The sequence below is a fragment of the Budorcas taxicolor genome, chromosome 17 (assembly GCF_023091745.1).
Source record: "Budorcas taxicolor isolate Tak-1 chromosome 17, Takin1.1, whole genome shotgun sequence".
Classification (NCBI taxonomy): domain Eukaryota; kingdom Metazoa; phylum Chordata; class Mammalia; order Artiodactyla; family Bovidae; genus Budorcas; species Budorcas taxicolor.
The window spans coordinates 51,983,805-52,008,883 of NC_068926.1; the positions used below are offsets into that span (position 1 = coordinate 51,983,805).

The 25,079-nt window shown below is 43.7% G+C and overlaps 1 protein-coding gene across 1 annotated transcript in view; it reads right to left on the bottom strand.

Annotated features, from left to right (window-relative positions):
• DNAH10 (dynein axonemal heavy chain 10) overlaps positions 1-25,079 on the bottom strand; it is a 159,102-nt gene that overhangs the window by 109,081 nt on the left and 24,942 nt on the right. The window contains exons 8-21 of the mRNA XM_052654682.1: positions 24,371-24,601; positions 20,662-20,852; positions 18,862-19,060; positions 16,572-16,766; positions 15,657-15,827; positions 13,179-13,355; positions 11,937-12,062; positions 10,250-10,422; positions 9,040-9,191; positions 6,440-6,604; positions 5,663-5,870; positions 5,368-5,524; positions 1,655-2,131; positions 1,328-1,486 (exon numbers count right to left, since the gene is read on the bottom strand). Coding sequence (XP_052510642.1) covers positions 1,328-1,486; positions 1,655-2,131; positions 5,368-5,524; positions 5,663-5,870; positions 6,440-6,604; positions 9,040-9,191; positions 10,250-10,422; positions 11,937-12,062; positions 13,179-13,355; positions 15,657-15,827; positions 16,572-16,766; positions 18,862-19,060; positions 20,662-20,852; positions 24,371-24,601 — 2,781 coding nt within the window. The remainder of the gene's footprint in view (positions 1-1,327; positions 1,487-1,654; positions 2,132-5,367; positions 5,525-5,662; positions 5,871-6,439; positions 6,605-9,039; positions 9,192-10,249; positions 10,423-11,936; positions 12,063-13,178; positions 13,356-15,656; positions 15,828-16,571; positions 16,767-18,861; positions 19,061-20,661; positions 20,853-24,370; positions 24,602-25,079) is intronic.

The window sequence follows — 25,079 nt, forward strand, 5'->3', positions numbered from 1 at the left end:
ATTGAAAATTTTGACTTTAATTATAAAAATATAAATTTTGCACACTCTACAATTTTCCTTTTCCTTTGGAGGGCGTGAGGGAACAAATTATTATTCTGAAAACATGTAAATACAGGTCAAGAATCAAGGATTTAACCTATCCTTTTAATATAAACTGTATCTCAGGATAAACAGACAGTTTTTAAGGAAAAGTTCCTCTTTTGTGTTTTATTATTTTTTGTTGAAGAATAATTGACCTACAATATTATGTTAGTTTCAGGTGTATACCATAGGGATTCATTATTCTATACATTACAAAGTGATCACCACTACTGTGCATTTTCTCTTTTTAAACTCATTTGTTTATTTTTGGCTGCATTGGGTCTTAGTTGAGGCATGGGGGATCTTCCTTGCTGTGTCCAGCCTCAGTAGTTATGGGGCCTGGGCTTAGTTGCCCCAAGGCATGTGGGACCTTAGTTCCCCGACCAGGGATTGAATCTGTGTCCCCTGCATTGAAAGGCAGAGTCTTAATCACTAGACCACCAGGGAAGTCCCCACTGTGCATTTTCTGATGAGAGAATCTCTAGCTTGCAGGCAAGGCTAAGGTGCCGTTGGGTGATGAAAGCACTCAAGTGATGAAAATGTTGAAAAACAGATTTCATGAAAATGCTGGCTTATAGCAGCTATTTGTTTCTCCCTTCTACTTTGTTTTTCCAGTGGACTCCTTTTTGTGTATCACGTGATATGTGGCGTGCAAAATTTCACATATAATTTCAAGGAGATTGAAACCCTCAACCCTCAAACTCATCCATGGGCTTTCTGAAGGTCTTTGAAACCCATGTGTAACAAACTTAAAGACAACTGGGCTATCATCTTCTACCAGTTTCTCTTATTGTCTTATCTCTCTCCTCCACTTTTTTCATTTTTGCAATAGCCCTTGGTTTATTAAAGAAAATTAACATCGAGAAAAAAGAAAGGGGCTTCAGGGCTTCCTTGGTGACGCAGTGGTAAAGAATCCACCTGCCAATGCCAGAGACAACAGTTCGATCCCTGGTCTGGGAAGATCCCACGTGCCACGGGGCAACTGAGCCCATGCACCACAGCCAGTGAGCCTGGGAGCCACAGCTGCTGAGCCCACACGCCACAGCTGCTGAAGCCTGCAAGCCCTAGAGCCTGTGCCCTGCAACGAGACAAGCCGCCAGCACCGCAGCTGGAGAGCGGCCCCTGCTTGGCCCCGCTAGGAAAAGCCCTCGAACCGATGAAGACCCAGCACAGCCGAAAGATAAACAAATAAAGCGAAAAGTGAATAAAGAAAAAGGGAAAGAAATGGAGAAAAGAGGTCACTTACAAAGAGCCCATACATCGCCATGGTGCGGTACCTCTCCTGCACGTCCCGGTATCTGAGTTCCATGACTAAAGATTTACTTCGGATTTCTGCGATGGTTGCAAGAACAAACTTGAGATCCTCGAGGGTACTGGGGCTCTTCTTCAGGTTTTTGTTCAGGGACTATAAAAGAAAGTTCAAAGGGACACTAAATAAGCATAGGGGGAAAAAATACAGTGCCGAATGAAGCCCTGGCTTCCTTGAAATGAAAGCAGTTTTAGAGAAACCCTGGGGCTCTGTCCCACAACGGACAGTGCACTGGACTTTCAGAGAAGACCTGGGATCCACTACCTCTATCTCCTCATGCAGGTTATTGAGCTCCTCTCTGGCTGAGTCATTGAGGAGTCTTCCGAGCGAAACCACCCAGGACTTGGCGTTTTCCTGCACGGTGTTAGCCAGGGGTCCGAGCTGAAGGCGGATGCAATGCTCATCCTTGATCAAGAGGTGATGCATCACTTCAGAGGTGATCCTGGCGTAGAACTGCAACTTCTCATCGTATGCAACACAGGGAGGCTTCTTAGCAGCAAATTTCTCCATCACAATGGCTTTGTCCAGTTTCCAGAGAGGTCGGTAGCGCTTCCATCTCTGCAGGTACTTCATAAGATTGACCAGAATCCTGTGGACGTTTTGGGGGATCATAACAGCCTGCTCAATTATCTGAGGGTTCTGAGAGATATCATTGTAAAAGCTGATGGTAACAAGTTCTTCCTCCTCTCCCTTCTGTGGGGGGCATTCTATGCAGCTGCCGTTCATCCAGCGAACAAAATGCTGACAAAATAAGAATCAGGGCGGGGCGGGGGGGAGACAATCCTTTAGTTTCCGTTTTGCTCCCTTTGTACATGTCATAGTCTTCTCTGGTAGCTCAGCTGGTAAAGAATCTGACTGCAATTCAGGAGACTCCAGTTCGATTCCTAGCTAGGGAAGATCCCCTGGAGAAGGGATAGGCTACCCATTCCAGTATTCATGGGCTTCCCTGGGGGCTCAGACAGTAAAGAATCTGCCCACAATGCGGGAGACCTGTGTTTGATCCCTGGGTTGGGAAGATCCCCTGGAAGAAGGCATGGCAACCTACTTTAGTATTCTTGCCTGGAGAATCTCCATGGATAAAGGAGCCTGGCAGGCTACAATCCATGGGGTCGAAAAGAGTTAGACCACGACTGAGCGACTAAGCACAGCACACGAAACAGTACCTATCATATTCAGCAATAAGTCTTGCTAGTAAGGAACCATGGACAGTATGAACAGGTAAAATGATATGACACCAGAAGACGTGCCTCCCAGGTGAGGAAGTGTCCAAAGAAGCAACAGTTAGAACTGGACATGGAACAGCAGACTGGTTCCAAATTGGGAAAGGAGTACATCAAGGCTGTATATTGTCACTCTGTTTATTTAACTTATATGCAGAGTACATCATGCAAAATGTTGGGCTGGATGAAGCACAAGCTGGAATGAAGATTGCCCAGAGAGACAGCAATAACCCCAGATACACAGATGATACCACCTTTATGGCAGAAAGCAAAGAACTAAAGAGCCTCTTGATGAAAGCGAAAGAGGTGAAAAAGCTGGCTTAAAATTCAACATTCAGAAAACTAAGATTATGGCATTCAGTTCCAATACTTCATGGCAAATAGATGGGGAAACAATGGATACAGTGAGAGATTTTATTTTGGGGGGTTCCAAAATCACCGCAGATGGTGACTGCAGCCATGAAGCAAAAAAAAGAAGCTTGTTCATTGGAAGAAAAGCTATGACCAACTTAGACAGCATAATAAAAAGCAGAGACATCACTTTGCCAACCAAGGTCCATCTAGTCAAAGCTGTGGTTTTTCTAGTAGTCATGTATGGATGTGAGAGTTGGACCATAAAGAAAGCTGAGCACTGAAGAATTGATGCTTTTGAACTGTGGTGTTGGAGAAGACTCTTGAGAGTCCCTTGGACTACAAGGAGATCCAATCTGTCAATCCTAAAGGAAATCAGTCCTGAATAGTCATTGGAAGGACTGATGCTAAAGCTGAAACTCCAATACTTTGGCCACCTGATGTGAAGAACTGACTCACTGGAAAAGACCCTGATGCTGGGAAAGATTGAAGGCAGGAAGAGAAGGGGACAATAGAGGATGAGATAGTTGGATGGCATCACTCACTTGATGGACATGAGTTTAAGCTAGCTCTGGGAGTTGGTGATGGACAGGGAAGCCTGGCATGCTGCAGTCCATGGGGTCGCAAAGAGTCGAACACGACTAAGTGACTGAACTGAACTGACTGAGCTGTACAACTGTGCTCATTTCACACGCTAGTAAGGTTATGCTCAAAATCCTTCAAGCTAGGCTTCAGTAGTAAGTGAATCGAGAAGTTTCAGATGTACAAGGTGGGTTTAGAAAAGGCAGAGGAACCAGAGACCAAATAGCCAACATTCGTTGGATCATAGAGAAAGCAAGGGAATTTCAGAAAAACACCTACTTCTGCTTCACTGACCACTAACGCCTTTGACTATGCAGATCACAACAAACTGTGGAAAATTCTTAAAGAGATGAGAGTACCAGATCACCTTACTTATCTCTAAAAAACCAGTATGCGGGTCAAGAAACAACAATTAGAACCATATTGGTTCAAAATTGGGAAAGGAGTATGTTAAGGCTATATACCGTCCCCCTGCTTATTTAACTTATATGCAGAGTACATCATGTAAAATGCTGGACTGGGTGAATCACAAGCTGGAATTGCTGGGAGAAATATCAACAACCTCAGATATGCAGATGATACCTCTCTAATGGTAGAAAGTAAAGAGGAACTAAAGAGCCTCTTGATGAAGGTGAAAGATGAGAGTGACAAAGCTGGCTTGAAACTCAACATTCAAAAAACTAACATCATGGCATCTGGTCCCATCACTTCATGGCAAATAGATGGGGAAAAAGTAGAAGCAGTAACAAACTTTTTTTCTTGAGCTCCAAAATCACTGCAAAATCACTGCAAAAGATGAAAACCTAGGCAGAGTATTAAAAACGAAAGATATCACTTTGCCAAAAAAGGTCCAGTTAGTAAAAACTATGGTTTTTCCAGTAGCCAAGTACAGATGTGAGAGTTGGACCATAAAGAAGGCTGAGCATCAAAGAACTGATGCTTTTGAACTGTGGTGCTGGAGAAGACTCTTAAGAGTCCCTCAGACTGAAAGGAGATCAAACCAGTCAATCCTAAAGGAAATCAGCCCTGAGTACTCACTGGATGCTGAAGCTGAAGCTCCAATACTTTGGCCACCTCATGGGAACAGCCGACTCATTGGAAAAGCCTCTGATGCTGGGAAGGATTGAGGGCAGGAGGAGAAGGGGGTGACAGAGGATGAGATGGTTGTATGGCATCATCAACTCAATGGACATGAGTCTGAGCAAACTCCGGAAGATAGTGAAGGACAGGGAAGCCTGGAGTGCTGCAGTCCATGGGGCTGCAAAGAGTTGGACACGACTGTGTGACTGAACAACAATTCTGTGAGCTGTCTTATAATGAAACCCCACCAGGTGGGAGACGTTAACAACGTGAGGACCAGACTGTAGCCGTGACACGGGCTGCCGCAATTCTGAGAACTGGCCTCAAGGAACCGGAACAAACTGACAGTGGAACTGAAGATTAACTATACTTAAAACAATCAAGATGACACTAGCCAGACCACTGATGACAATTTCAAACTGACTGTCAGAGCTGACTGTGCTGTTTCTGTATGCAGCCCCCTCCCTCTGTCCATAAAAGCTCTTTGCCCACTGGTTGTCAGTGGGGAGAGGGGTTAGGCCTTTGGACAGGTGTCCACCATCTGCCACTCACCCCTCATCCCTATTACCAGCATCCAAAATAAAACAAACTTTGCTTTTCACCAACCTGGCCTCTTTAGCTCTTGAGAATCGAGCAGTCAGACCTGCTTTCGGTAACTCTGGGTCATGTGCTGTCCACAGCTGGTGGGCCTAACTCTCTGCAACCAGGGACCACCTGGGAAATAACACACACTTCCGCCCTTACCTTGGTCATCTCCACACAGTTTCGGACACAGTGGACACACATTTTGTCAATCTCATTTGCATTGGGATGCAGGATGATCTCTGGTGCCGTCAAGATGGTTTCCGTTTGGAACAAAGGGACGTTTCCAAGGACTAAAGAGTTAAAAGACTGCAGATTCCTAGGAGGGGTTAATAAAACAGACTCAGGACTCAGCAGAGTGAAATAGATCCGACAGCACAGAGTCCTAACCCCTAGACTGCCAAGGAATTCCCCCCACACACTGTCTTTACAACATGTAATACAAAGATTAACTCACTTCAGGATGAGCTTTGTCAGGACCTCGTAGATTCTATTTTCCCAGTATTCATAGTAGGAGGCCAGCTTGGGGGCCTTGCCCGTGTTGGTGTGGACGACCAGCCCCTCAACTTTGGTCAGCAGAGGCCCAATGGCAAGATACCACCTGACCATGTGGTCCACATCCTTGGCCCTTTCTCGTTCAATGTGCTCAAAGAACTCCTTGACGCCTGCAGCAGAAGACCTCTGTTAAAGCTCTTCATGGACACGGGAAAGGACATTACTCAAAAAGCAACCCAAACATGAGCTGTATATCTCGCAAATATGAAAGTAGCCTCTAATCTTGACCAAACGCAGAAAAAAAGTCAACACCATCCAGAGCAAGACACATCCAAAGCAAAAAATACGTGACAACATGGGGTTGAATGCTATGTCTTTGGGCAATCTTGCTTGCCTTGAACTGCTTGTTAACTAGTCCTGAATTCCTTGTTGACTAAGTCCAAGAACATTTAAAATACCATTTGAACAAGTTAATGTGAGTCCATAAAAACACAGTTCACCTTACTGTTACAGAGTTATTGACAAAAGAACCATTAATCTTCATAGACTCAGGAATCTGTAAAACTAAGTAATACATAAAATGTGACAAAGAGTAAGAATTACCCATTATGTTTTCAAGTGCCCGAAATCGTGAGACATAGTTTTATTCCATTTGTGGAATAAAATGTGTGTGCGTGTGCACAATCATGACCAAGAGACTTTTCCTCCCATGATAAAAGAAAAAAGAAGCCAGATCTACCTGGGAGTTCGTCCTCACTTTTAGGTGCTGGATATTTAAAGAGATTTATGGACTCTATCAAAGTAAGTCTGGAAGAAATGTCATCTGCATTCTTATGAATCTGGTGGACAAGGGACTCAAATTTCCCAATGGCCTGTTTGCACCGAGTTATGTAGTCAGCAATGCCTTTGGAGAGAAAGAGAAAGAACAAAAGAAAGATACTTGGCTTTCAATGCTTCCTTTCCACATCCCTCCCACCAACGACTGTAATGTTAATACCACATCCCTTCACAGGAAGGACCCTGCTCCTTCCATCCCCTTGGGGCTTTCAAGTGACAAAGATCCACTTGGTCCCTGGGGACTGGAACAAAGAGCCGGTGCTCAGAATCGACCAAACGATACATTTCTTCTGTTCACATTTTAGCATAACTGTATCTGAAGCACCATGAGGATAAAGAATAAGTCCAACCCTCTTGTCCTCTTATTGCCATGGCAACCTGAACCCTCCAGCCCATGCCACTTTGCCTACAGTCTTCTCTAGCCTGTTGCTTAGAAGAGTAAACAGCAAGAACATGCATAGTAAATCCGAATTAAGAATTTATGATTAATCGGGCAACAGCCTAAGCCTGTGATGTTTATTACATCATCAAATCCTTACAACAACCTATGAATAGGCTACAAAGATTATGCCCATTTTACAGATGAGGAAGCAGAGGCCCTGAGAGGTTGAGTCACGTGGGTGGAAACTAGATATGTAACCCAGGGGTTTTGCTCTGGAGTCCACAGTCCAAACACACATATTCTCTGTACAAAGGAAAAGGGAGAAAGAGGAAGAAAGGAAATGACAAGGAAAAAGAAGGTTTGGAGCAAGAGAAGTAGGAGGAAGGGGGAAAAAGTAAAAACAAGGAGAAAAAAGAAAAACAAAAATGCCTTGTTTATTTTTTAAAAAGTAAAGGAAGAAGAATGTACTTTTCCTTATTCTTCCTGCTAAATACAGCTAACACCACGAACATCATCCATAAAACAAGCATAAGACTCTGAAAGGGTGAGAGACAGCCAATTGAAATAGACTATCCCCTGAGCCATAAAACAAACCTCAACAGATTTAAAAGAACTGAAATTATACTCAATATGTTCTCCATCCACAATGGACTCAAATTATAAATCAGCAACAGGAAGATAACAGGGAAATCTCCAAACACTTAGAAACTAAATTACACACTTCTAAATAATCCATGGATCGAGGAGGAAGTCATTAAGGAAGTTTTAAAAATACATTGAATTGAATAAAAATTAAAATACAACTATCAAAATCTGTGGGGCATAACTAAAGCAGTGCTGAAAGGGAAACAGTACCAAATGCATACATTAGAAAAGAGGAAAAATATCAAATCAATTAAAGGTCCCACCTCAAGAACCTTTAAAAAGAAAAGTAAAATAAATCCCAAATCAAGCAGAAGGAAATAATACAGACAAGCAGAAATTAATAAAATTGAACACAGGAAAACAACAGATAAAATCAATGAAACAAAAGGCTTCCATAAAACTAATCTCTAGCAGGACTGAAAAGAAAAAGAGAGAAGATACAGGTTAACAATATCCAGAATTAAATAGGAGGGGTCACTAAAGACAGGTATTGTAAAGATAATAAAGGTACAATAAGAAAAACTCACAATGAATCTGACAAATTAAATGAAGTGGACCACTTATTTGAAAAGCACAAACTACACGACTCACCCAATAGAATATTAATCACTTGAACCATCCTATAACTATTAATGAAATGGAATCTGTTATTTTAAAACTTCAAAAAAAGAACAAATAAAAGCAATCACTACACAAAACCCTGGAGAAGGAAATGGCAACCCACTTTGTCTGGAGAACACCATGGACAGAGGAGCCTGGCTACCCTCCATGGGGTTGCAAAGAGTCAGACACGACTGAGCGACTAAGCATACACAAAACCTCGCACATCATGCTCAAAACATATTTGTTAGGGACTTCCTGGTGATCCAGTGGTTAAGAATCTGCCTTGCAAGCCAGGGGACGTGGGTTCAATCCCTGGTCAAGGAACTAAGATCCCCACATGCCATGGAGCAACTTAGCCCACACGTTACAACTAGAGAAGCCAGGGCACCGACCGCAACTGTTGAGCCCACAAGCCACAACCCGAGAGACCACGCGCCACAACAAAAGGTCCCATACGAGGCAATGAAGATCCTGCGTGCTGCAAGTAAGACCCAACGTAAAAAAAAAAAAAAAAGACCCAACATAGTCAAATAAATAATAAATATTTTTAAAAGCATGGTTTGTTAACCATATCTATGTACATGTGGGCTTCCCTTGTGGCTCAGCTGGCAAAGAATCCACCTGCAATGTGGGAGACCAGGGTTCAATCCCTGGGTTGGAAAGATCCCCTGGAGAAGGGAAAGGCTACCCACTGCAGTATTCTAGCCTGGAGAATTCCATGGACTGTACAGTCCATGGGGTTGCAAAGAATCAGACATGACTGAGCAACTTTCACTTTTACATACATACAAAAATTGTAATTCAACTAAGACAATCTAAAAGAATGATTGCATCCCAAAGTCTAAAAGGCAATAGATAGATGAATTTATTACCTAGTGAGTTCCAGTTCAACCTCTTGTATCCAGATCTAAACACTCTTAATAATTCCTGGGAATGGTCATCAAGAAGAAGAGACTCTGCCTCATTTAACGTTCCTGTGAGCATGTGATAATGATCCAGCATACGCTGTATCCCATCCGTGTACCTGTACATTACAGGAAAGTCACTGACATTCGAAAAACGGAGCTCATAATAAGCTCAATAATCTTATAATACATTCCAAAAGACCAATGACCAGACTAAAAATTTTAAAGAGTGTCACTCTTCCCATTAACTTTCCTTTTTGGAAAATATTGGTTACTTTTTAATTTCAAAATGTTATTTATAGGGAACTCTACTCAATACCCTGTAATGACCTATACGGGAAAATAATCTAAAAAAGAGAGTCTGTATATATGTGTGCATGCTAAGTTGCTTCAGTCGTGTCTGATCCTTTGTGACCCTATGGACTGCAGCCTGTCAGGCTCCTCTGTCCATGGGATTCTCCAGGCAAGAATACTGGAGTAGGTTGCCAAGCCCTCCTCCAGGGGATCTTCCCGATCCAGGGATCGAAGCCATGTCTCTTACATCTACCTTCATTGGTAGGTGGGTTCTTTACCACTAGCGCCACCTGGGAAGCATGTGTGTGTAACTGATGTATAATCATGTATAACTGATTCACTCTGCTGTACAGCAGAAAGTAACACAACATTATAAACCAACTATCGTGATACTGAAAGTTCCTCAGTCATGTCTGACTCTTGGCGACCTCATGGACTGTAGCCTACCAGGCTCCTCTGTTCATCAAATTCTCCAGCAAGAATACTGGAGTGGGTTTGCCATTCCCTTCTCCAGGGGGTTTTCCCAACCCAGGGATCCAACCTAGGTCTTCTGCATTGCAGGAAGATTCTTTACCATCTGAGCCACCAGGGAAGCCCCAAAATCAACTATACTCCAATGAAAATTAATTTTAAAAAATAAAAGTGCTATTTAAGTTAACATGAAAGGTTTATCTTTACTATTTTAGACAAATGTATTAATACAAATTTTAAACATTTCTTAGTTTTCATTTCTAATGCGGCAAACATTGATAGTTATAAAATCCACAAAAATGAAAGCCTTGGCATGGGCAAGGGGTAGTTCTCAATAATTTAGAAGAGTGAGTGTAAAGGAGTCCCAAGATAAGAAGTGTTGACCATTGATTTAAAAGAAGAATCCTTTTACCTAAGAAACTTGTCCTCCTGGAGGGCAACGTTCCTTGCTAATTCAGGGACAGGGAAGCCCAGCTGTTCCAAGTACTTTGTTTCATTAATAATCTCCCTGAGGGCAGGTGAAAAGTTGATTGAGAAAGCAGCCACTCTGTCAGGGTTTATGGCATCATCACCAGCGGCAGAAGTCTGTGGAGGAGACGATGTTTCATAAGCGTGGGAAGGGCTGTCCACAAAGCAATCAGATCAACGCAACCCAAGTTATAAATGTGAATCTGAAAAAATCAGTGGAGGGGTTTTGCTACACCGATAGAGTGGGGAGCTGACCAGAACTAAGCTAGAAGACATACTTGGGTGAACAGAGTTTTTAAAGAATTTGATTTAGCGCTCACGGTTGAAAATTGGGCAATGAAAAAATCCAAAAATCTGGCATCCCTCAAAAAATTGGAAAAGCTGATGATAAATGACAAGAAGAGACTGAAAGCTGGGGAGCGGCTGTCCTTTCTGAATAGGACACAAGCCATCCATTTCCTGACAAGCTCTACCTGGCCTCTTCACTCATTTTAGCGCCTACTTCGGAACTTAGGAGACCAAAGACCTGAAACTGCCAGGCCCAAGTCTTTCCTTCCTCACTGTTAACACTTAATCTGTTCAGCTATATGCTGGGCCCCGTGCTATAGATGAGGATGGATCACGTGAAACCGAGACAGGCTGGGACCTGGGACCCTTTGCTGCAATGCTTGCACCTGGACACACTTCTCCAGTAACAAAATACAAATAAATTATATGAGACCAAAAATAACTGCATACACTCGCAGTTGGAGCAAATTCTAGACAAAAAGACTGAAAAGTCTTTATTGCCACTTCTGAAGAGCCATAGCAAAAACAGGGTGTCCGGAGCAAAAGCTCCCTGAACTCAGCACCACCAAAGGGATGGGCAAATTACTTAAGCCACCCCTCTGGCCAGACCCCCTGGACACACCCTTACCCTCACCCCATATAATGAACAAGCTCAGCACCTGATACTCGGGCAGTGAGCAAGCAAGGGAACGTGTTACTTCTGACTCTCCATTGCTGCAGCAGGGGCCCCCATAAAGCCTTGCTTCGAATTGCTTATCTGGCCTCCAGTCAATTTCTATTGATTGGGGAAGGCCAAGAACCCTGGTTGCTATCAAAGTGACACTTTCCTGTAAGTTAAAAATAATCCACCATCAGCGGTTTGAACCTGTTTCATACACGGTTCAACTAACACTTTGCATGTTTGTGATCATCTGATCCAGGTCATTTTACAAATTGGGTCCCTGAAGCCCAGAATTAAGCCAAGGAGTCAGAAGGGCTGCCTGATCCCCACCTGTTCCCTGACCATGACATTTTGCTACCTCCATATTTTCCTTTCCTGCCTCTCTTCTTCTCCCTGGTCAACCCCTGCCACCTCTGCCCTTCTTTGCCTTTGATTTTGGAAATACCTCTCAACTTCGTGAGAGTCAACACATCAGACCTCAAGGAAATGGGAGTTACCATCATCTTACACGGCCCCCATAGTCTGGGACGTGTGTGTGTGTGTTTGTGTGTGTGTGTGTGCACGCATGTCAGTGCTCAGTCGCGTCTAACTCTTTGCAACCCCATGGACTGTAGCCCACCAGGCTTCTCTGTCCATGGGATTCTCCAGGCAAGAACACTGTTTCAGAACTGAAAAGATGCACCTTAGTAAGCAGACTCTTCTTCATGAGAGTTGGCAGGATCTGTTCCGTCATCTCTCTCCACTGCTCATACTTTCTGTCTTCATAGTCTTTCATCATCCTACCCACTTCCAAATATTTTTGTTTGACCTATCAGAGAAGTCAGGCAAATGTCACTTTGTCCTTGAAAATAACAATTTTTTCTCTCTCCTGAAAAAAAAATCACTTAACACTTTATACAAGAGGAAGCAGGCAGATTTGCACAAATTTGCATGGTTTGCTTGCCATGATACAGCTTAAAATCTAGGCTGATTAGTAGGACTCACTAACCTCAGCCTATGGCTGGAAGCTCAAAAAGAATGACAGTTATTCGTGATTTATGAAGACCATATGAAATTCAAATTTCAGCATCCATAAATGAAGTTTCATTGGAACACACCTGTTCATTTACATGTTATCTACCATTTTCTTTCTAGAAAGGCAGAGTTGAATAGTTGCAACAGGGGCCATTTGACCCACAACTGCCTAAAATATTTATTCTCTGGACGGTTAAAGAAAAGGTTTCCCAGCCCTTGTGATATAACAGACAAAAATGCATGAAGAGGAGGGACAGTATTATCAAAAAGAGCGTGGTCACCCTCTGGAGAGGCTGAAGATCCAGATCAGGGGGAAGTCATGTGATTGTCACCTGGAAGCTATCATAGATATATCATGTCATACATATGGAGATGTGGTCCCCAGGGACCACAGGAAAGACTGTCTAAGTTGCAGGCATGGATTTGAAATTGAGCTGCTTCTCATGCAGGCAACTCTGTATGGCCAGCTCATGCTCGGGGGTCACCTGGATTGAAGGAGCCACCTGGGCATACTCAAGGCTACCCATCTACTATTAAACCGTGAAATACAGGACTTCCCTGATGGTCCAGTGGTTAAGAATCCACCTTCCAATGCAGGCCATATGGGTTTGATCCTTGGACAGGGAACTAAGATCTCACATGCCTTGGGGGCAACTAAGCCCGTGTGCCACAACTACTGAGCCTGCACTCCGCAGCTACTGGAGCCTGCATGCCCTGGAGCCCGTGTTCCGCAACAACGGGCACCACCGCAATAAATCCATGCACCACAAACAGAGAGCAGCCCCCGCTCGCCACAACTAGAGAAAGCCCACGTGCAGCACTCACTCAAGACTCAGAGCAGCCTAAATAAATGAATGATTTTTTAAAACGCGAAACTCAAAACAGGCCCGTTGCAGCAGACATAACGTACTTCTCTTCCTCCATCACTGTCCAGGATCTCCTCTACTTCTTGAAATCTGAGGATGGTGTGCTTAATCCGGAAGAACAGGGACCGTTCCCAGTAGATTGCACCTGCTACCGGGGGATGGTTCTTATACAACGGGGGGTTGTCGAGGTTCTGGACAAAGATTTTGTTAACTATGTCAATCTGCAAAGCAATCAGACATATTCCATAAGCGAGCCATATCAGCGTGCGAGCCAAGACAAGATTGAACTTGAGGTTTGTATCTTTAAAGAAATGAACGTGGAATATCAAGAAATACTTAAAGGTACAGAATAGTGCTTTTACTACTTAGTCTCTACTGCTTTTTCTTATAGTCTACAGGAATTTTTGGTTTGGTTTAACATATGCAATGATCCAGACTGCCTTGTACTTACAAACTGTGTATAATCATTCAGTGGACCATTTTTTGGCCTTGCCATGTGGCTTGTGGGATATTAGTTCCCCAGCTAGGAATCGAACCCAGGCCCTCGGCAGTGAAAGCACAGAATCTTAACCACCAGATCGCCAGGGAATTTCCCATGGAAATTTTGAAATCTGTTCCAGACATGACAGGTGGCCAGGCCTCCTGCATTGTATGTGTGTGTGTGTGTGTGTGTGTGTGTGTGTACATGTCACTGAGGTTTTATAACTGTTTATCATGTAATATTTTTCTAAATGTGGTACAATAGGCATGACAAAATTCACCATCTCAACCATTTTTCAGTGTCCATTTCAGTGGAATTAAGTACATTCATGCTGATACAACTTGGTGACTGAACAACAATAAAATGCTGTTGTGCATCCATCATCACCATCCATCTCCAGAACTTCTTTCATCTTGAAAAGTTGAAACTCTGGGTACCCATGAAACACAGTAATGCCCCACTTCCCTCTCCCCTGGCTCCTATAAACCACCTTTCTACTTTGTCTTTATGACTTTGACTACTCCAAGTACCTCATGTAAATAGACTCATAGAGTATTTGTCTTTTTATGATTGGTTTATTTTAAAGCCCTCAAGGTTCATTCAGGTCGTATTAGAAGCACATGGCAGAATTTCCTTCCTTTTTAAAGCTGAATAATATTCCACTGTACAGATATACCACACTTTGTTTATCCACTGGTCTATCAATGGACCCTTGGGTTATTTCCAGGTTTTGGTGGTTGTGAATAGTGCTGCCATGAACATCAGTGTTCAAATATCTCTTCGAGACTCTGCTTTCAATTATTTGTGTATATGCACAAAATGGAACTGCTGAATCATATGACCTGGGCTTGCACTTTAAAATAAAATTTTGCAACCATAATTCAAAAAGACACACATACCCCAATATCCATTGCAGTGCTGTTTACAATAGCCAGGACATGGAAGCAACCTAAATATCCATCAACGGATGAATGCATAATGAAGTTGTGGTACATATGTACAATGGAATATTACTCAGCCATGAAAAGGAATGAAATTGGGTCATTTGTAAGTCATGTGGATGGACCTAGAGTCTCTCATACATGAAGTGAGAAAGAGGAAAACAAATATCGTATGTTAATGCACGTATATGGAATCTAGAAAAAGGGTACAGATGAATCTATTTGCAGGGCAGGAATAGAGACGCAGATGTAGAGCACGGCCATGTGAACACAGCAAGGAGAGGGGAGCGGGGGATGCACTGACCTCCACCGTGTATAAAATAGACAGCTAGTGGGAAGCTACTGGGCAGCACAGGTAGCTCAGTGTGGTGCTCTGTGATGACCAGGAGGGGTGGCGTGGGAGGAGGGGGGAAGGATCAACAGGGAAGGGATATATTCATATGTATACCTATAAGTGATTCACATCGCTGTAGAGCAGCAACTAACAGAACATTGTAAAGCAATTATACTCCAATAGAAAGGACAAATTAAAAATGCATAAATAAGCCTGTCACACTCTCATGTGAATAATTAGCTGTCAGAAGCAAAACAAGATCTGCCCCAATAATGGTCTTGATCTCCAGAATTTGTGAATACATTATATGATAAGGAGGAATTAGGTAGTAGATGGAGTTAAGGTTGCCAATTAGCTGACCTTAAAATAAAGAGATGATCCTGGATTATCTAGGTGGGTCCAATGTATAATGAGTCTCCTTACAACAGGAATGTGTATATGAACATACACATGACCTTCACACTACTACACTCTTGTTACTACCATTATTACTATGACTATTCACTCAGGGCCCATCACAATGTAATGGCATATAAGATTGATGGCATAGAATATTGTACTTCATAAGTTCCTACTGAATTTCTCCACTAAATAAACAAACCCACTTCCTTTTGGCTACCTGTTTTGGTTATACGACATGCTATTTGGGGGAAATTCCACAGTTTCTCTGAATTTAGATGAGAAAGACAACAGTGTGGTCCAATTGCTTACACTTTGCCAAGTGTATTTTCACTGCTACAACAGCCACGGATTTTTTTTCAGTTACCTCTTTACAATACTGTGCAAGGATATCATTAAATTTCATCATCATTTGTCGATTAATGGCCTCCCGTGAACGAATGTGTTTAAATTTTAAAAGCATATCAAATGCTGCTTCAGCTGATCGAAGTGTCTTAAAAGATTCGTCAATAAAATTTTTTGCTTCTTTCTCAATAACCTGCCAAAAACAAACAAAAACAAAAAAGCCAAGAAAAAAACCCTTAGGACCCTGTAATTATCCCACAAAAAGCAAAATGTCAAGAACGAAGCAAAACAAACCAAATCGGTACCTTGAGAAGGATTTCCACTGTACTTTAGTGGAAGCTATACTGTGTTAGCTACAGTATAGGTAGGTACAACTCTTTGCAACCCCAGGAACTGTAACCAACCAGGCTCCTGTGTCCATTGAATTCTTCAGACAAGAACACTGGAGTGGGTTGCCATTCCCTTCTCCTGAGGATCTTCCCAACCCAGGGATTGAACCTGGGCCTCCTGCATTGCAGGCAGATTCTTTACTATCTGAGCCACCAGGACTTCCCTTAGTGGAGGCTGAGGTCCAAATAAAAATAGCAGACCAGCCGCTGGATCAGTTTTCTGCTCTCTCCCTTCCACTAGTCAAAATTATGGAAAAGGAAATTTTAAAAATATAAGCTCATATAGACAAAGAAATGGGAGAGGACACAATAGCAGAGATAGTTCAGGTAAACCCATTCCGCCTGGGGAGTAGGAGTGGGGACGGAGGACATTGAGAAATGTTCATTTCCACCTTATGCTCTTCTGCACTGTTATCATTTTTCATCAAAAAAGCAGGGATCCCTTTTTATGATTTGGAAAAAAAAGAAAACACCCTAAACATAACTAAATAACCCAACAGAATCACAGTATCCACTTCCAAGGCCAAATCGAAGGATGTGTTACTTGCCAGGACTTCAATCTTGAAGTCGTCCATCACGTATTTCCAGTACTGGGAGCACTTGATGCTAAAGGGGTCAAAGGTCAGGTTTTCCATGGGGGTGACCAGGCCATCCACCCTGCACAGAACATCATCGATGCGCTTGGGATCCCCAGTCACTGCTTTCAGCTCTGGACCAAATATGTTGTAGAATTCCTCCACGACCTGTCCAATCAAACAAAACGAGGGAGGTGACCATTCGGTTTGCTAATGATGCTTCTGATGTTATTAATAAATGGATTGTGTCACACAGGTAACTTCCTCTCAGTCTAAGCCCTTGGGTTACCCACTGCACAAAGGACCAGTCCCAGATGTCCTGACACAGTTGTCAAAGTTTTCAGGCTCAGGACCCTACCCCCTCTTTCTATCCCTTCCCATCATGCTCGTCCCCTGTTGCCTTACAGTCACTCCAGGCCTCTTTCTGATGCATGTTCCTTTCTGTCTCAGGGCCTTTGCACACACAGTGTAAAATGTCTAGATACCTACTGTGTGTGCATGTGTGTTAAGTCACTTCAGTCATGTTTGACTCTTTGTGATCCCGTGGACTGTAGCCCACCAGGCTTCTCTGTCCATGAGATTCTCCAGGCAAGGATACTGGAGTGGGTTGCCATTCCATTCTCCAGGGGATCTTCCCTACCCAGGGACCAAACCCACATCTCTTACGTCTCCTGCATGGAAAGGCAGATTTTTTTTTATCACTACTGCCACCTGGGAAAGCCCAGGTACCTACTACTCATCATTAAATATGCCTTCATTTTGTCTGACCCTTTAGAACAGGGTAGGCCCCTACATGGGTAACTCAAACAGTAAAGAATCTGCCTGCAATGCGAGAGACCTGGGTTCAATCCCTGGGTCGGGAAGATCCCCTGGAGAAGGGCACAGCAACCCACTCCAGTATTCTTGCCTGGAGAATTCCACGGACAGAGGAGCCTGGTGGACTACACAGTCCATGGGGTCGAAAAGAGTCGGACATGACTGTGTGACTAACACTTTCACTTTCAGGCCCCTACACACACTTCCAGAGCCCCCTCTATTCCCCTTTCTTAGCAGTCATCTCAGCTATAGCTATGGATCTGAGTGATTTTTTTCCTCTCATAAGAATTTTTCGCGGTGGATCATTTTTAAAGTCATTATTGAATTTGTTACATTACTGCTTCTGTTTTATGTTTTTGGTTTCTTTCGCCGGAGAACCACGTGGGATCTTAACTCCCCAACCGGGGACAGAACCCACACCCCAAGCGCTGGAACGCAGTCTTAACCAGTGGACCACCAGAGAAGCCCCTCCATGTGATTAGCACGTCCACCCTCTTTCTCTTCCACTAGACTGTGAGCTCCATGAGGCAGAGATGATGTACATACAGGGCAGGCTTCATACGTGTGGGACTCAGGCAGGCGCACAGGGCCCCAGCCTCCAGAGGGCTCTGGGCTGGATTGAAGGCTCTGCTATCACCATCCTGAAATTCTCGATCACTTTATCTCTGAGCTTGTGTTTTGTAAATGAAGTCTGAGGAGGAGGCAATCACGCATGTGTGTGAGCAGAGGAGATAGGCCAAAGCTGGGTGTGGGCTGTCCACAACACCCCATTGACAGGCACCATGTGAGGCCCCGTGAGCAGAGACTCCTAGCAGAGCCGTGACGTGCAGGAGCTCAGGGAGACTCAGAGCCAGTACTAGTCATCATGTTGCAGCCTCGATGAGTAAACAAGGACAGTGACAGCTCAGGGAGGCCACCTTCTCTCTTTGAAGCAGAGCTGGCTTCTAATATTTCATAATAATCACAAATAGAGTATAACCTTTAATACTGTGAATCCTACTGTATAACTGTAACCTATATAATGTACATCAACTACATTTCAATTTTCTAAAACAAATGTTTAAAACAAGAAAACCAAGGAAAACCACTGGCAGTCCAGTGGTTAAGATTCTGCAATTTCACTGCCAAGGGCCCAGGTTCCATCTCTGGTTGGGAAAATAAGATCCTGCAAGCTGAGCACTGTGGGCATAAAAAAAAAAAAATGTGGGGGAGACGGGTAGAGCAATGTCACAAAACTGAAGGGAAAGTTGCAAAGGTCAGGTGTGCTTTGGGACATTCTGGAACATTCTGTCTGCTCTGCAGGCATCTGTCCTGGCCAGACCTTCCCGACCTCCCTGCTCCCAACTGACACGGGGAGATCCACATCGTCAAAAAGCCAAACTGCCTTCCATGGAGCAAATCCCAGATCTGACCGCTTTCGCGTGCACTGAAGACCCAGCCTCCCTACCTGCAGGATGTCATAGAGGTCCTGGCAGATGGTGGCCATGTAATCCGTTCTCTCGAACAGCCGTTTCCGATCAAACTCCCACCGAGCTTCTCTCCCCGAAGCCTCGATCTTGGCCCGGGTGTCGAAATAGGCCTTTTTCCACATGTTGAGGGTGTTCCTGGCCTCCAAGGTCTTGTGCTGTGCGCTCGTTCGGTTTTCTCTGGGAAGCAAAGAGACACCATGATGGGCAGGAGGGCAGAGATGCCTGCTCCCTGGTGGGGAGGGGCAGGTTCTAAGGGGACAATCCTAAGCAAGGAGCTGAGCCTCTCTGATGACATAGCCTCATCGCAAAAAGCTTCCCAGGCAAGAGACTGTTCCGCCAAGAAATTTGCAGCAAAGAGATTTGCAGCGGTGTGGGCAGGATTCCAAGCCACCGCCCTAGGTTGACCTTCACCGCAGCTGCCCCCTAATGGGCAAAGCTGTGGTTTACCCAATAAGTTTTCTGTTTGAGCTTGAAGGGAAGCTGATGGCCTTGGGTCCACAGGGGGAGGGGGGAGGGGACTGTAACACTGGAGGCAAAATGATAGTGCTGAGATTTTGGTACCTACTTCACTTATATAGATTATTTTTTAAGAAAGTAAAAAAGAGAGAGCGAATTCTCTGACCCTCTGGTTAGGACTCTGCACTTCTGCAGGGGGCACGGGTTCAATCCCTGGTTGGGGAACTAAGATCCTGCATGCAGCTCAGCCAAGAGAGAGAGAGTTAAAAAAAAAAAAAAAGATCGGTGTCTCCCTCCAGATTTGATCCTCAGAGGCTATTCCACCTGAGGGGATCCAAGGTCCAGGAGTGAGGTTCCTTCAGACCACGTGCCTCGGTCTCTCCGAGGATAATTTGCGACCCCGTAGACTGTATCCACCATGCTCCTCTGTCCATAGAATTCTCCAGGCAAGAATACTGGAGTGGGTTGCCATTTCCTCCTCCAGGGGATCTTCCCGACCCAGGGATTAAACCCAGGTCTCCTGAACTGCAGGCAGATTCTTTACTGTCTGAGCCAATAGGGAAGCCCCTAATTAAAGAAGATGGTCCTGATTAATCCACACAAGTAGAGTATTCTTTGGCCATAAAAAGGAATGAAGCACCGATACAGGCTACACCATGGAGGAACCATGAAAACATGATGCTGAGTGGGAGGAGCCAGTCATAAAAGACCATAAGTTGTCTGACTCCATTTGCATGAATGTTTAGAAGAGGCAAGTCCACAGAAAGTAGATCAGTGGTTGCTCAGGGTTAGGAGGGGAGAGGGGAGGGGGAGAGGCAGCTAAAGGGCCCAGGGTTTCTTTCTGGGATGAAGGAAACTTTCTAAAATCACTGATGACTATGGATGCACAACTCTGAATCTATTGGGCTGGCCAAAAAGGTCATTGGGGTTTTTCCATTACATCTGCTGGAAAAACCTGAACGAACTTTCTCACCAACTTTGTCCTAAAAGCATTCAATTGTATGTTTTAAATGGGTGATTTGTACAGTGTATGAATTATGTTTTGATACAGCTGTTTAGGACCTCCCAGGTGGTGCTAGTGGCAAAGAACCCTCCTGCCAATCCTGGAGACACAAAGAGATGAGGGTTTGATCCCTGGGTTGGGAAGATCCCCTGGAGGAGGGCATGGCAACCGACTCCAGTATTCTCGCCTGGAGAATTCCATAGACAGAGGAGCCTGGTGGGCTACAATCCGTGGGGTCGCAAAGAGTGGGACACGACACTTAGCACACACACAAAGCTGTTTAAGAGCTTAAGAAACACATAGCGCCGCCCGGTCTTACTTGAACAAAGTCCGCAGATTCACCACTTTGCAAACTCTCTCGGCAATCTCCCAGGCAATGCGCTCCATGAGCGGAATCATCCTCTCGTCTTTGTTGTAGTGGCGGGAGATGATCCACACCATCCTCAGGGCGCTCATCATGGAGGGGATTGTTTCCAAGACAACGTGAAAGCTAGATCCATGTGTTATGTTCTAACCAGAGAGGTGGGTGCAAACGAAAGAGCAAGGCAAGCTGGCTCAGTCTCAGGGCAAACGGTGTAAGAGAAGAAGCAGTGTACAGGAAGTTTCCATTTTTTTAATTTAAAAGATATTTTAAGATGGTACGGAAATACTCAAATGAACTTTTTGGCCAATCCAGTTATTAAATGTATTTCTGGATTTTATTACTTTGGGGGGAAAAAACATGCTCCTGCTGCAGGTCTCTCAATTTAAAAACATCTTTTTTCATTCTTTTTCATATTCTTTTCCATGATGGCTTACCACAGGATATTGAATATTATTCCCTGTACAATACGGTAGGACCTTGTTGTTTCCCCAATCTATAGTACACTTAGCAGTTTGCATCTGCCAGCCCCAACCTCCCACTCCTACCTTCTCCCACCTGCCTCCCTCTTGGCAACCACCGTCTGTTCTCTATGTCCCTGATTCTTGTTTCTGTTCCATAGATAGGTTCATTTCTGTCATATTTTGGATTCCACATACAAGTGATATAATACAGTATTTGTCTTTCTCTTTCTGACTTACTTCACTTAGTGTAATAATCTCTGGTTGCATCCATGTTGTTGCAAATGGCATTATTTCGTCCTTTTTCTGGCTGAGTGATATTTCATTGTATACATGTAACACTTCTTTATCCATTCATCTGTTGATGGACATTTAGGTTGCTTCCGTGTGTTGGCTACTGTACACGGTGTTGCTAACAACATAGGGGTGCATGTGTTTTTTTGAATTAGAGTCTTGTCTGGCTATATGCCCAGGAGTGAGATAGCTGGATCATATAGTAATTCTATTTTTGGTTTTCTGAGGAAAAGTGAAAGTGAAGTCACTCAGTCATGTCCAACTCTTTGAGACCCCATGGACTGTAGCCTACCAGGCTTCTCCATCCATGGTATTCTCCAGGCAAGAATACTGGAGTGGGTTACCATTTCCTTCTCCAGGGGATCTTCCCGACCCAGGGATCGAACCCGGGTCTCCCTCATTGGAGGCAGACACTTTAACCTCTGAGCCACTAGGGAAGCCCATATTTCTTTGAGCCCCTTTTTTTAGTGGGGGGGGGGGGGGGCGGGGGGGTGGCAAGAATACTGGAGTGGGTTGCCATTCCCTTCTCCAGGAGATCTTCCCAACCCAGGGAATACTATTTTCCACAGTGGCTGCACCAGCTTACATTCCCACTAATAGTGTAGGACATTCTTAATAAAAAAAAAAAAAGTTCTTATCATGGAAGAAAGTGTTTAACAAACAAAAGAAGTTTGAAATAGGTAGGTCTGTATGCACTGACATGGAAAGATGAGATTTACAATTAAAATAAGTAAAGCAATTTGCAGATATATATATGGAGTATGGATGTGTGTATACATATGTAATTATTCTATATTTAGTGGCAGGAGTGCCACTGAGTGAATCAAAGTTGGCATTAGAAGTAATTTTATCCAGTGCCAGTGTTTTCCAGGGTATGCGTCCTTTGGCAAGAAGTAAGATGATTTTTGACAACAGAACTTTTAAAAAATATATTTATTTTAAGGAAAAAATATATACTTATTTTAAGGAACTTTCAAGATTGTTAATGCATGAAATGTTTTGCTACCATCTGATCTTGATTTCTTCTATTAACTTCATTTCTAGTTTTCTAAATATTTGCTGAAAACTTAAGAAAGAGAAAATATATACTTACTTTAGTGTACATTAGAAATAACTGTTATATCAAACCAATACCTGCACAGGCTTGATTGTTTAAGATGACTCTATATTACCCACACAAAAATATATGAATAAATCTAAAGTTAACTTAAAGAAAAGTAAGTTTCAGAGTCACAAAGGGATGGCAAAAAACCACAAAAGCAATTACATGAGTGATATAAGCTGGCCTTTCACTGGTCTTTGCAAGCCACTTGCTCTGCAGAGATGACAAATAAATTTCAAGCAAGGAAACGTTATCACCAACATCAATTTAGAGGCAGACTCCACTTGGACCTCAAGCCCTCGGATTTGACCAGTTGTTTGACCGCTTACAGGGGCCACCTAGATCCTTATCCAGGCGCCACTTGTGCTGCTGTTGTGCGCTGATGCTGTTGATCCCTGACGCTGCTCCTGACATACTATGTTCTCCGCATGCATAAGTTAACTTGAACCTTCCAGCCACCGTTCGAGGTAGGTTCTCTCATGAGCTCAGTTTTCCAGAGAAGGAAACAGGCTCAGTGAGGTTGCGTATGCAGCTGCGGAATATTCAGGACTGGGGTCAACACATTCACAGTACTTCACCACACACAGAGAACCCCCTCAACCACACAACAGGACTCTTACTGGCCTCATCACTAGAACAATAATACTGACTCCTGGCCTTGGAATACTGTACTGTGTGCATGATAAATCAGAGGGGAGAGGAACTGTGAAAAAGGAAATTACACTTGTGGTGGGAATGTAATAAAATGGTGTGCTCACTGTGGAAAAGAGCTAAATATAAAATGTTCATGGACAGTTAAATATAGAAATATTGGGACTTCCCTAGCGGTCCAGTGGTTAAGAGTCTGCCTTTCAATGCAGGGGACATGGGCTCCATTCCTGGTCAGGGAAGTAAGATCCCACATGCACTGGGGCAACTTAGCCTCTGCACCCCAACTAAGGAGCCGACAAGCCACAGTGAAGACCCCCCCTACCCCCCATGTGCTGCAACTAAGACCCGACACAGCCGTAAATAAAGAAATGTTTTTTTGAAAACACAGAATTGTCGTATGACCCAATAATTCTACTCCTGGGTATATGCTCAAACGAATTGAAAGCAGAGACTCAAACAAATATCTGTACACCCAGATTCATAGCAGCATTCTTCACAATAGCCAAAAGGTGGGAAACAACCCAAAAGTCCATCAACAGAAGAATGGATAAGCAAAATGTGGTGTATACAGTGGAAAATTACTGAGCCTTAAAAAGGAATGAGATTCGGACATATACTATAGCATGGATGAATGGTGAAAACATTATGTTGGGACTTCACTGGTGGTCCAATGGCCAAGACTCCGAGCTCCCTAAGCAGGGGACCTGGGTTTGATCCCTGATCAAGAAACTAGATCCCACATGCTGCAACTAAGACCCAGTGCAGTCAAATACAAAAAAAGAGAAGGAAAGAAAACATTATGTTGAGTGAAATAAACCATACACAGAAGGACAAATAGGGTACGGTTCCATTTCTATGAAATTCCTAGAACAGGCAAATTCATAGAGTTGGAAATTAGAATAGAGTAGGGGGAAATCGGAGTTGTGGTTTAAGGGATGTTGAGTTTATGCTGGGCACAGTGAAAAAGTTTTGCATATAGGAGGTGATGATGGGTACCTAGCACTGGGTATGTATTGAATGTTACCAAACTTACTCTTACAAGTGGTTTCAATAATAAATATTATGTTATATATATTTTACTGCAATTTTTTAAAATGCTGAATAAACAGAAGTTAAATCTGTGTGGCTGACTTTCCAAAGTGCAGTGCACCCAGCCTACCTTGAAATGACGTTCCACTGTGGAAAGAAACCGCACGTTGTCTGAGGCCTCCATGTGGAACTTGAACAATTCAGTTAAGACGGGCTGCAAGTTGGCCACAAGCAACGAATCTGACTCCTTCATCACTTCCAAGACTTTTCTGACTATTGGAAGCTTTGTTTGTTCATGCAGAGCACTTAGGGTGGCATTTCTTTCCCGCCAGAATTCAATCTCAGCCAGCGGACCATTACCCTGCGATGAGCACACGATCATCATCATTAGTGGGGAATGGACACTGTGGTTGCTCCTCCAGCATCCATGCCCCTCTTCCAAAAGGCTCTATATTTAGGAGCGAACCCATGCAAGGACTTCAGGGGCGGACACCTGATCTAGGACGGTCCAATCAGAGGGTATCTCAGGACTCTAGGTGGCAACGCTAGACACTCCATCTTTCTCTGGACACAGTGGTGTGGGGATGTGGAGTCAGAAACTGCTGCAAGTTGTCACTATGAAGGAGACCAGCCCGAGGAGGAATCCCACTCAGAGAGGAGACTAGAACCAAGAAATTTACAGAGAAACCCAGCTAGATTGCCAGAGTCCTGATCAAACTGTACCTGAAACCAGCATTGCCCTCTGGACTTTTCAATGAGCCAATAAATCCTCTTTCTTGCTTAAGCCAGCTGAGTTAGATTTGCTGGTTGTTGTTGTTTTTTTCTTTCAGCTCAAACAT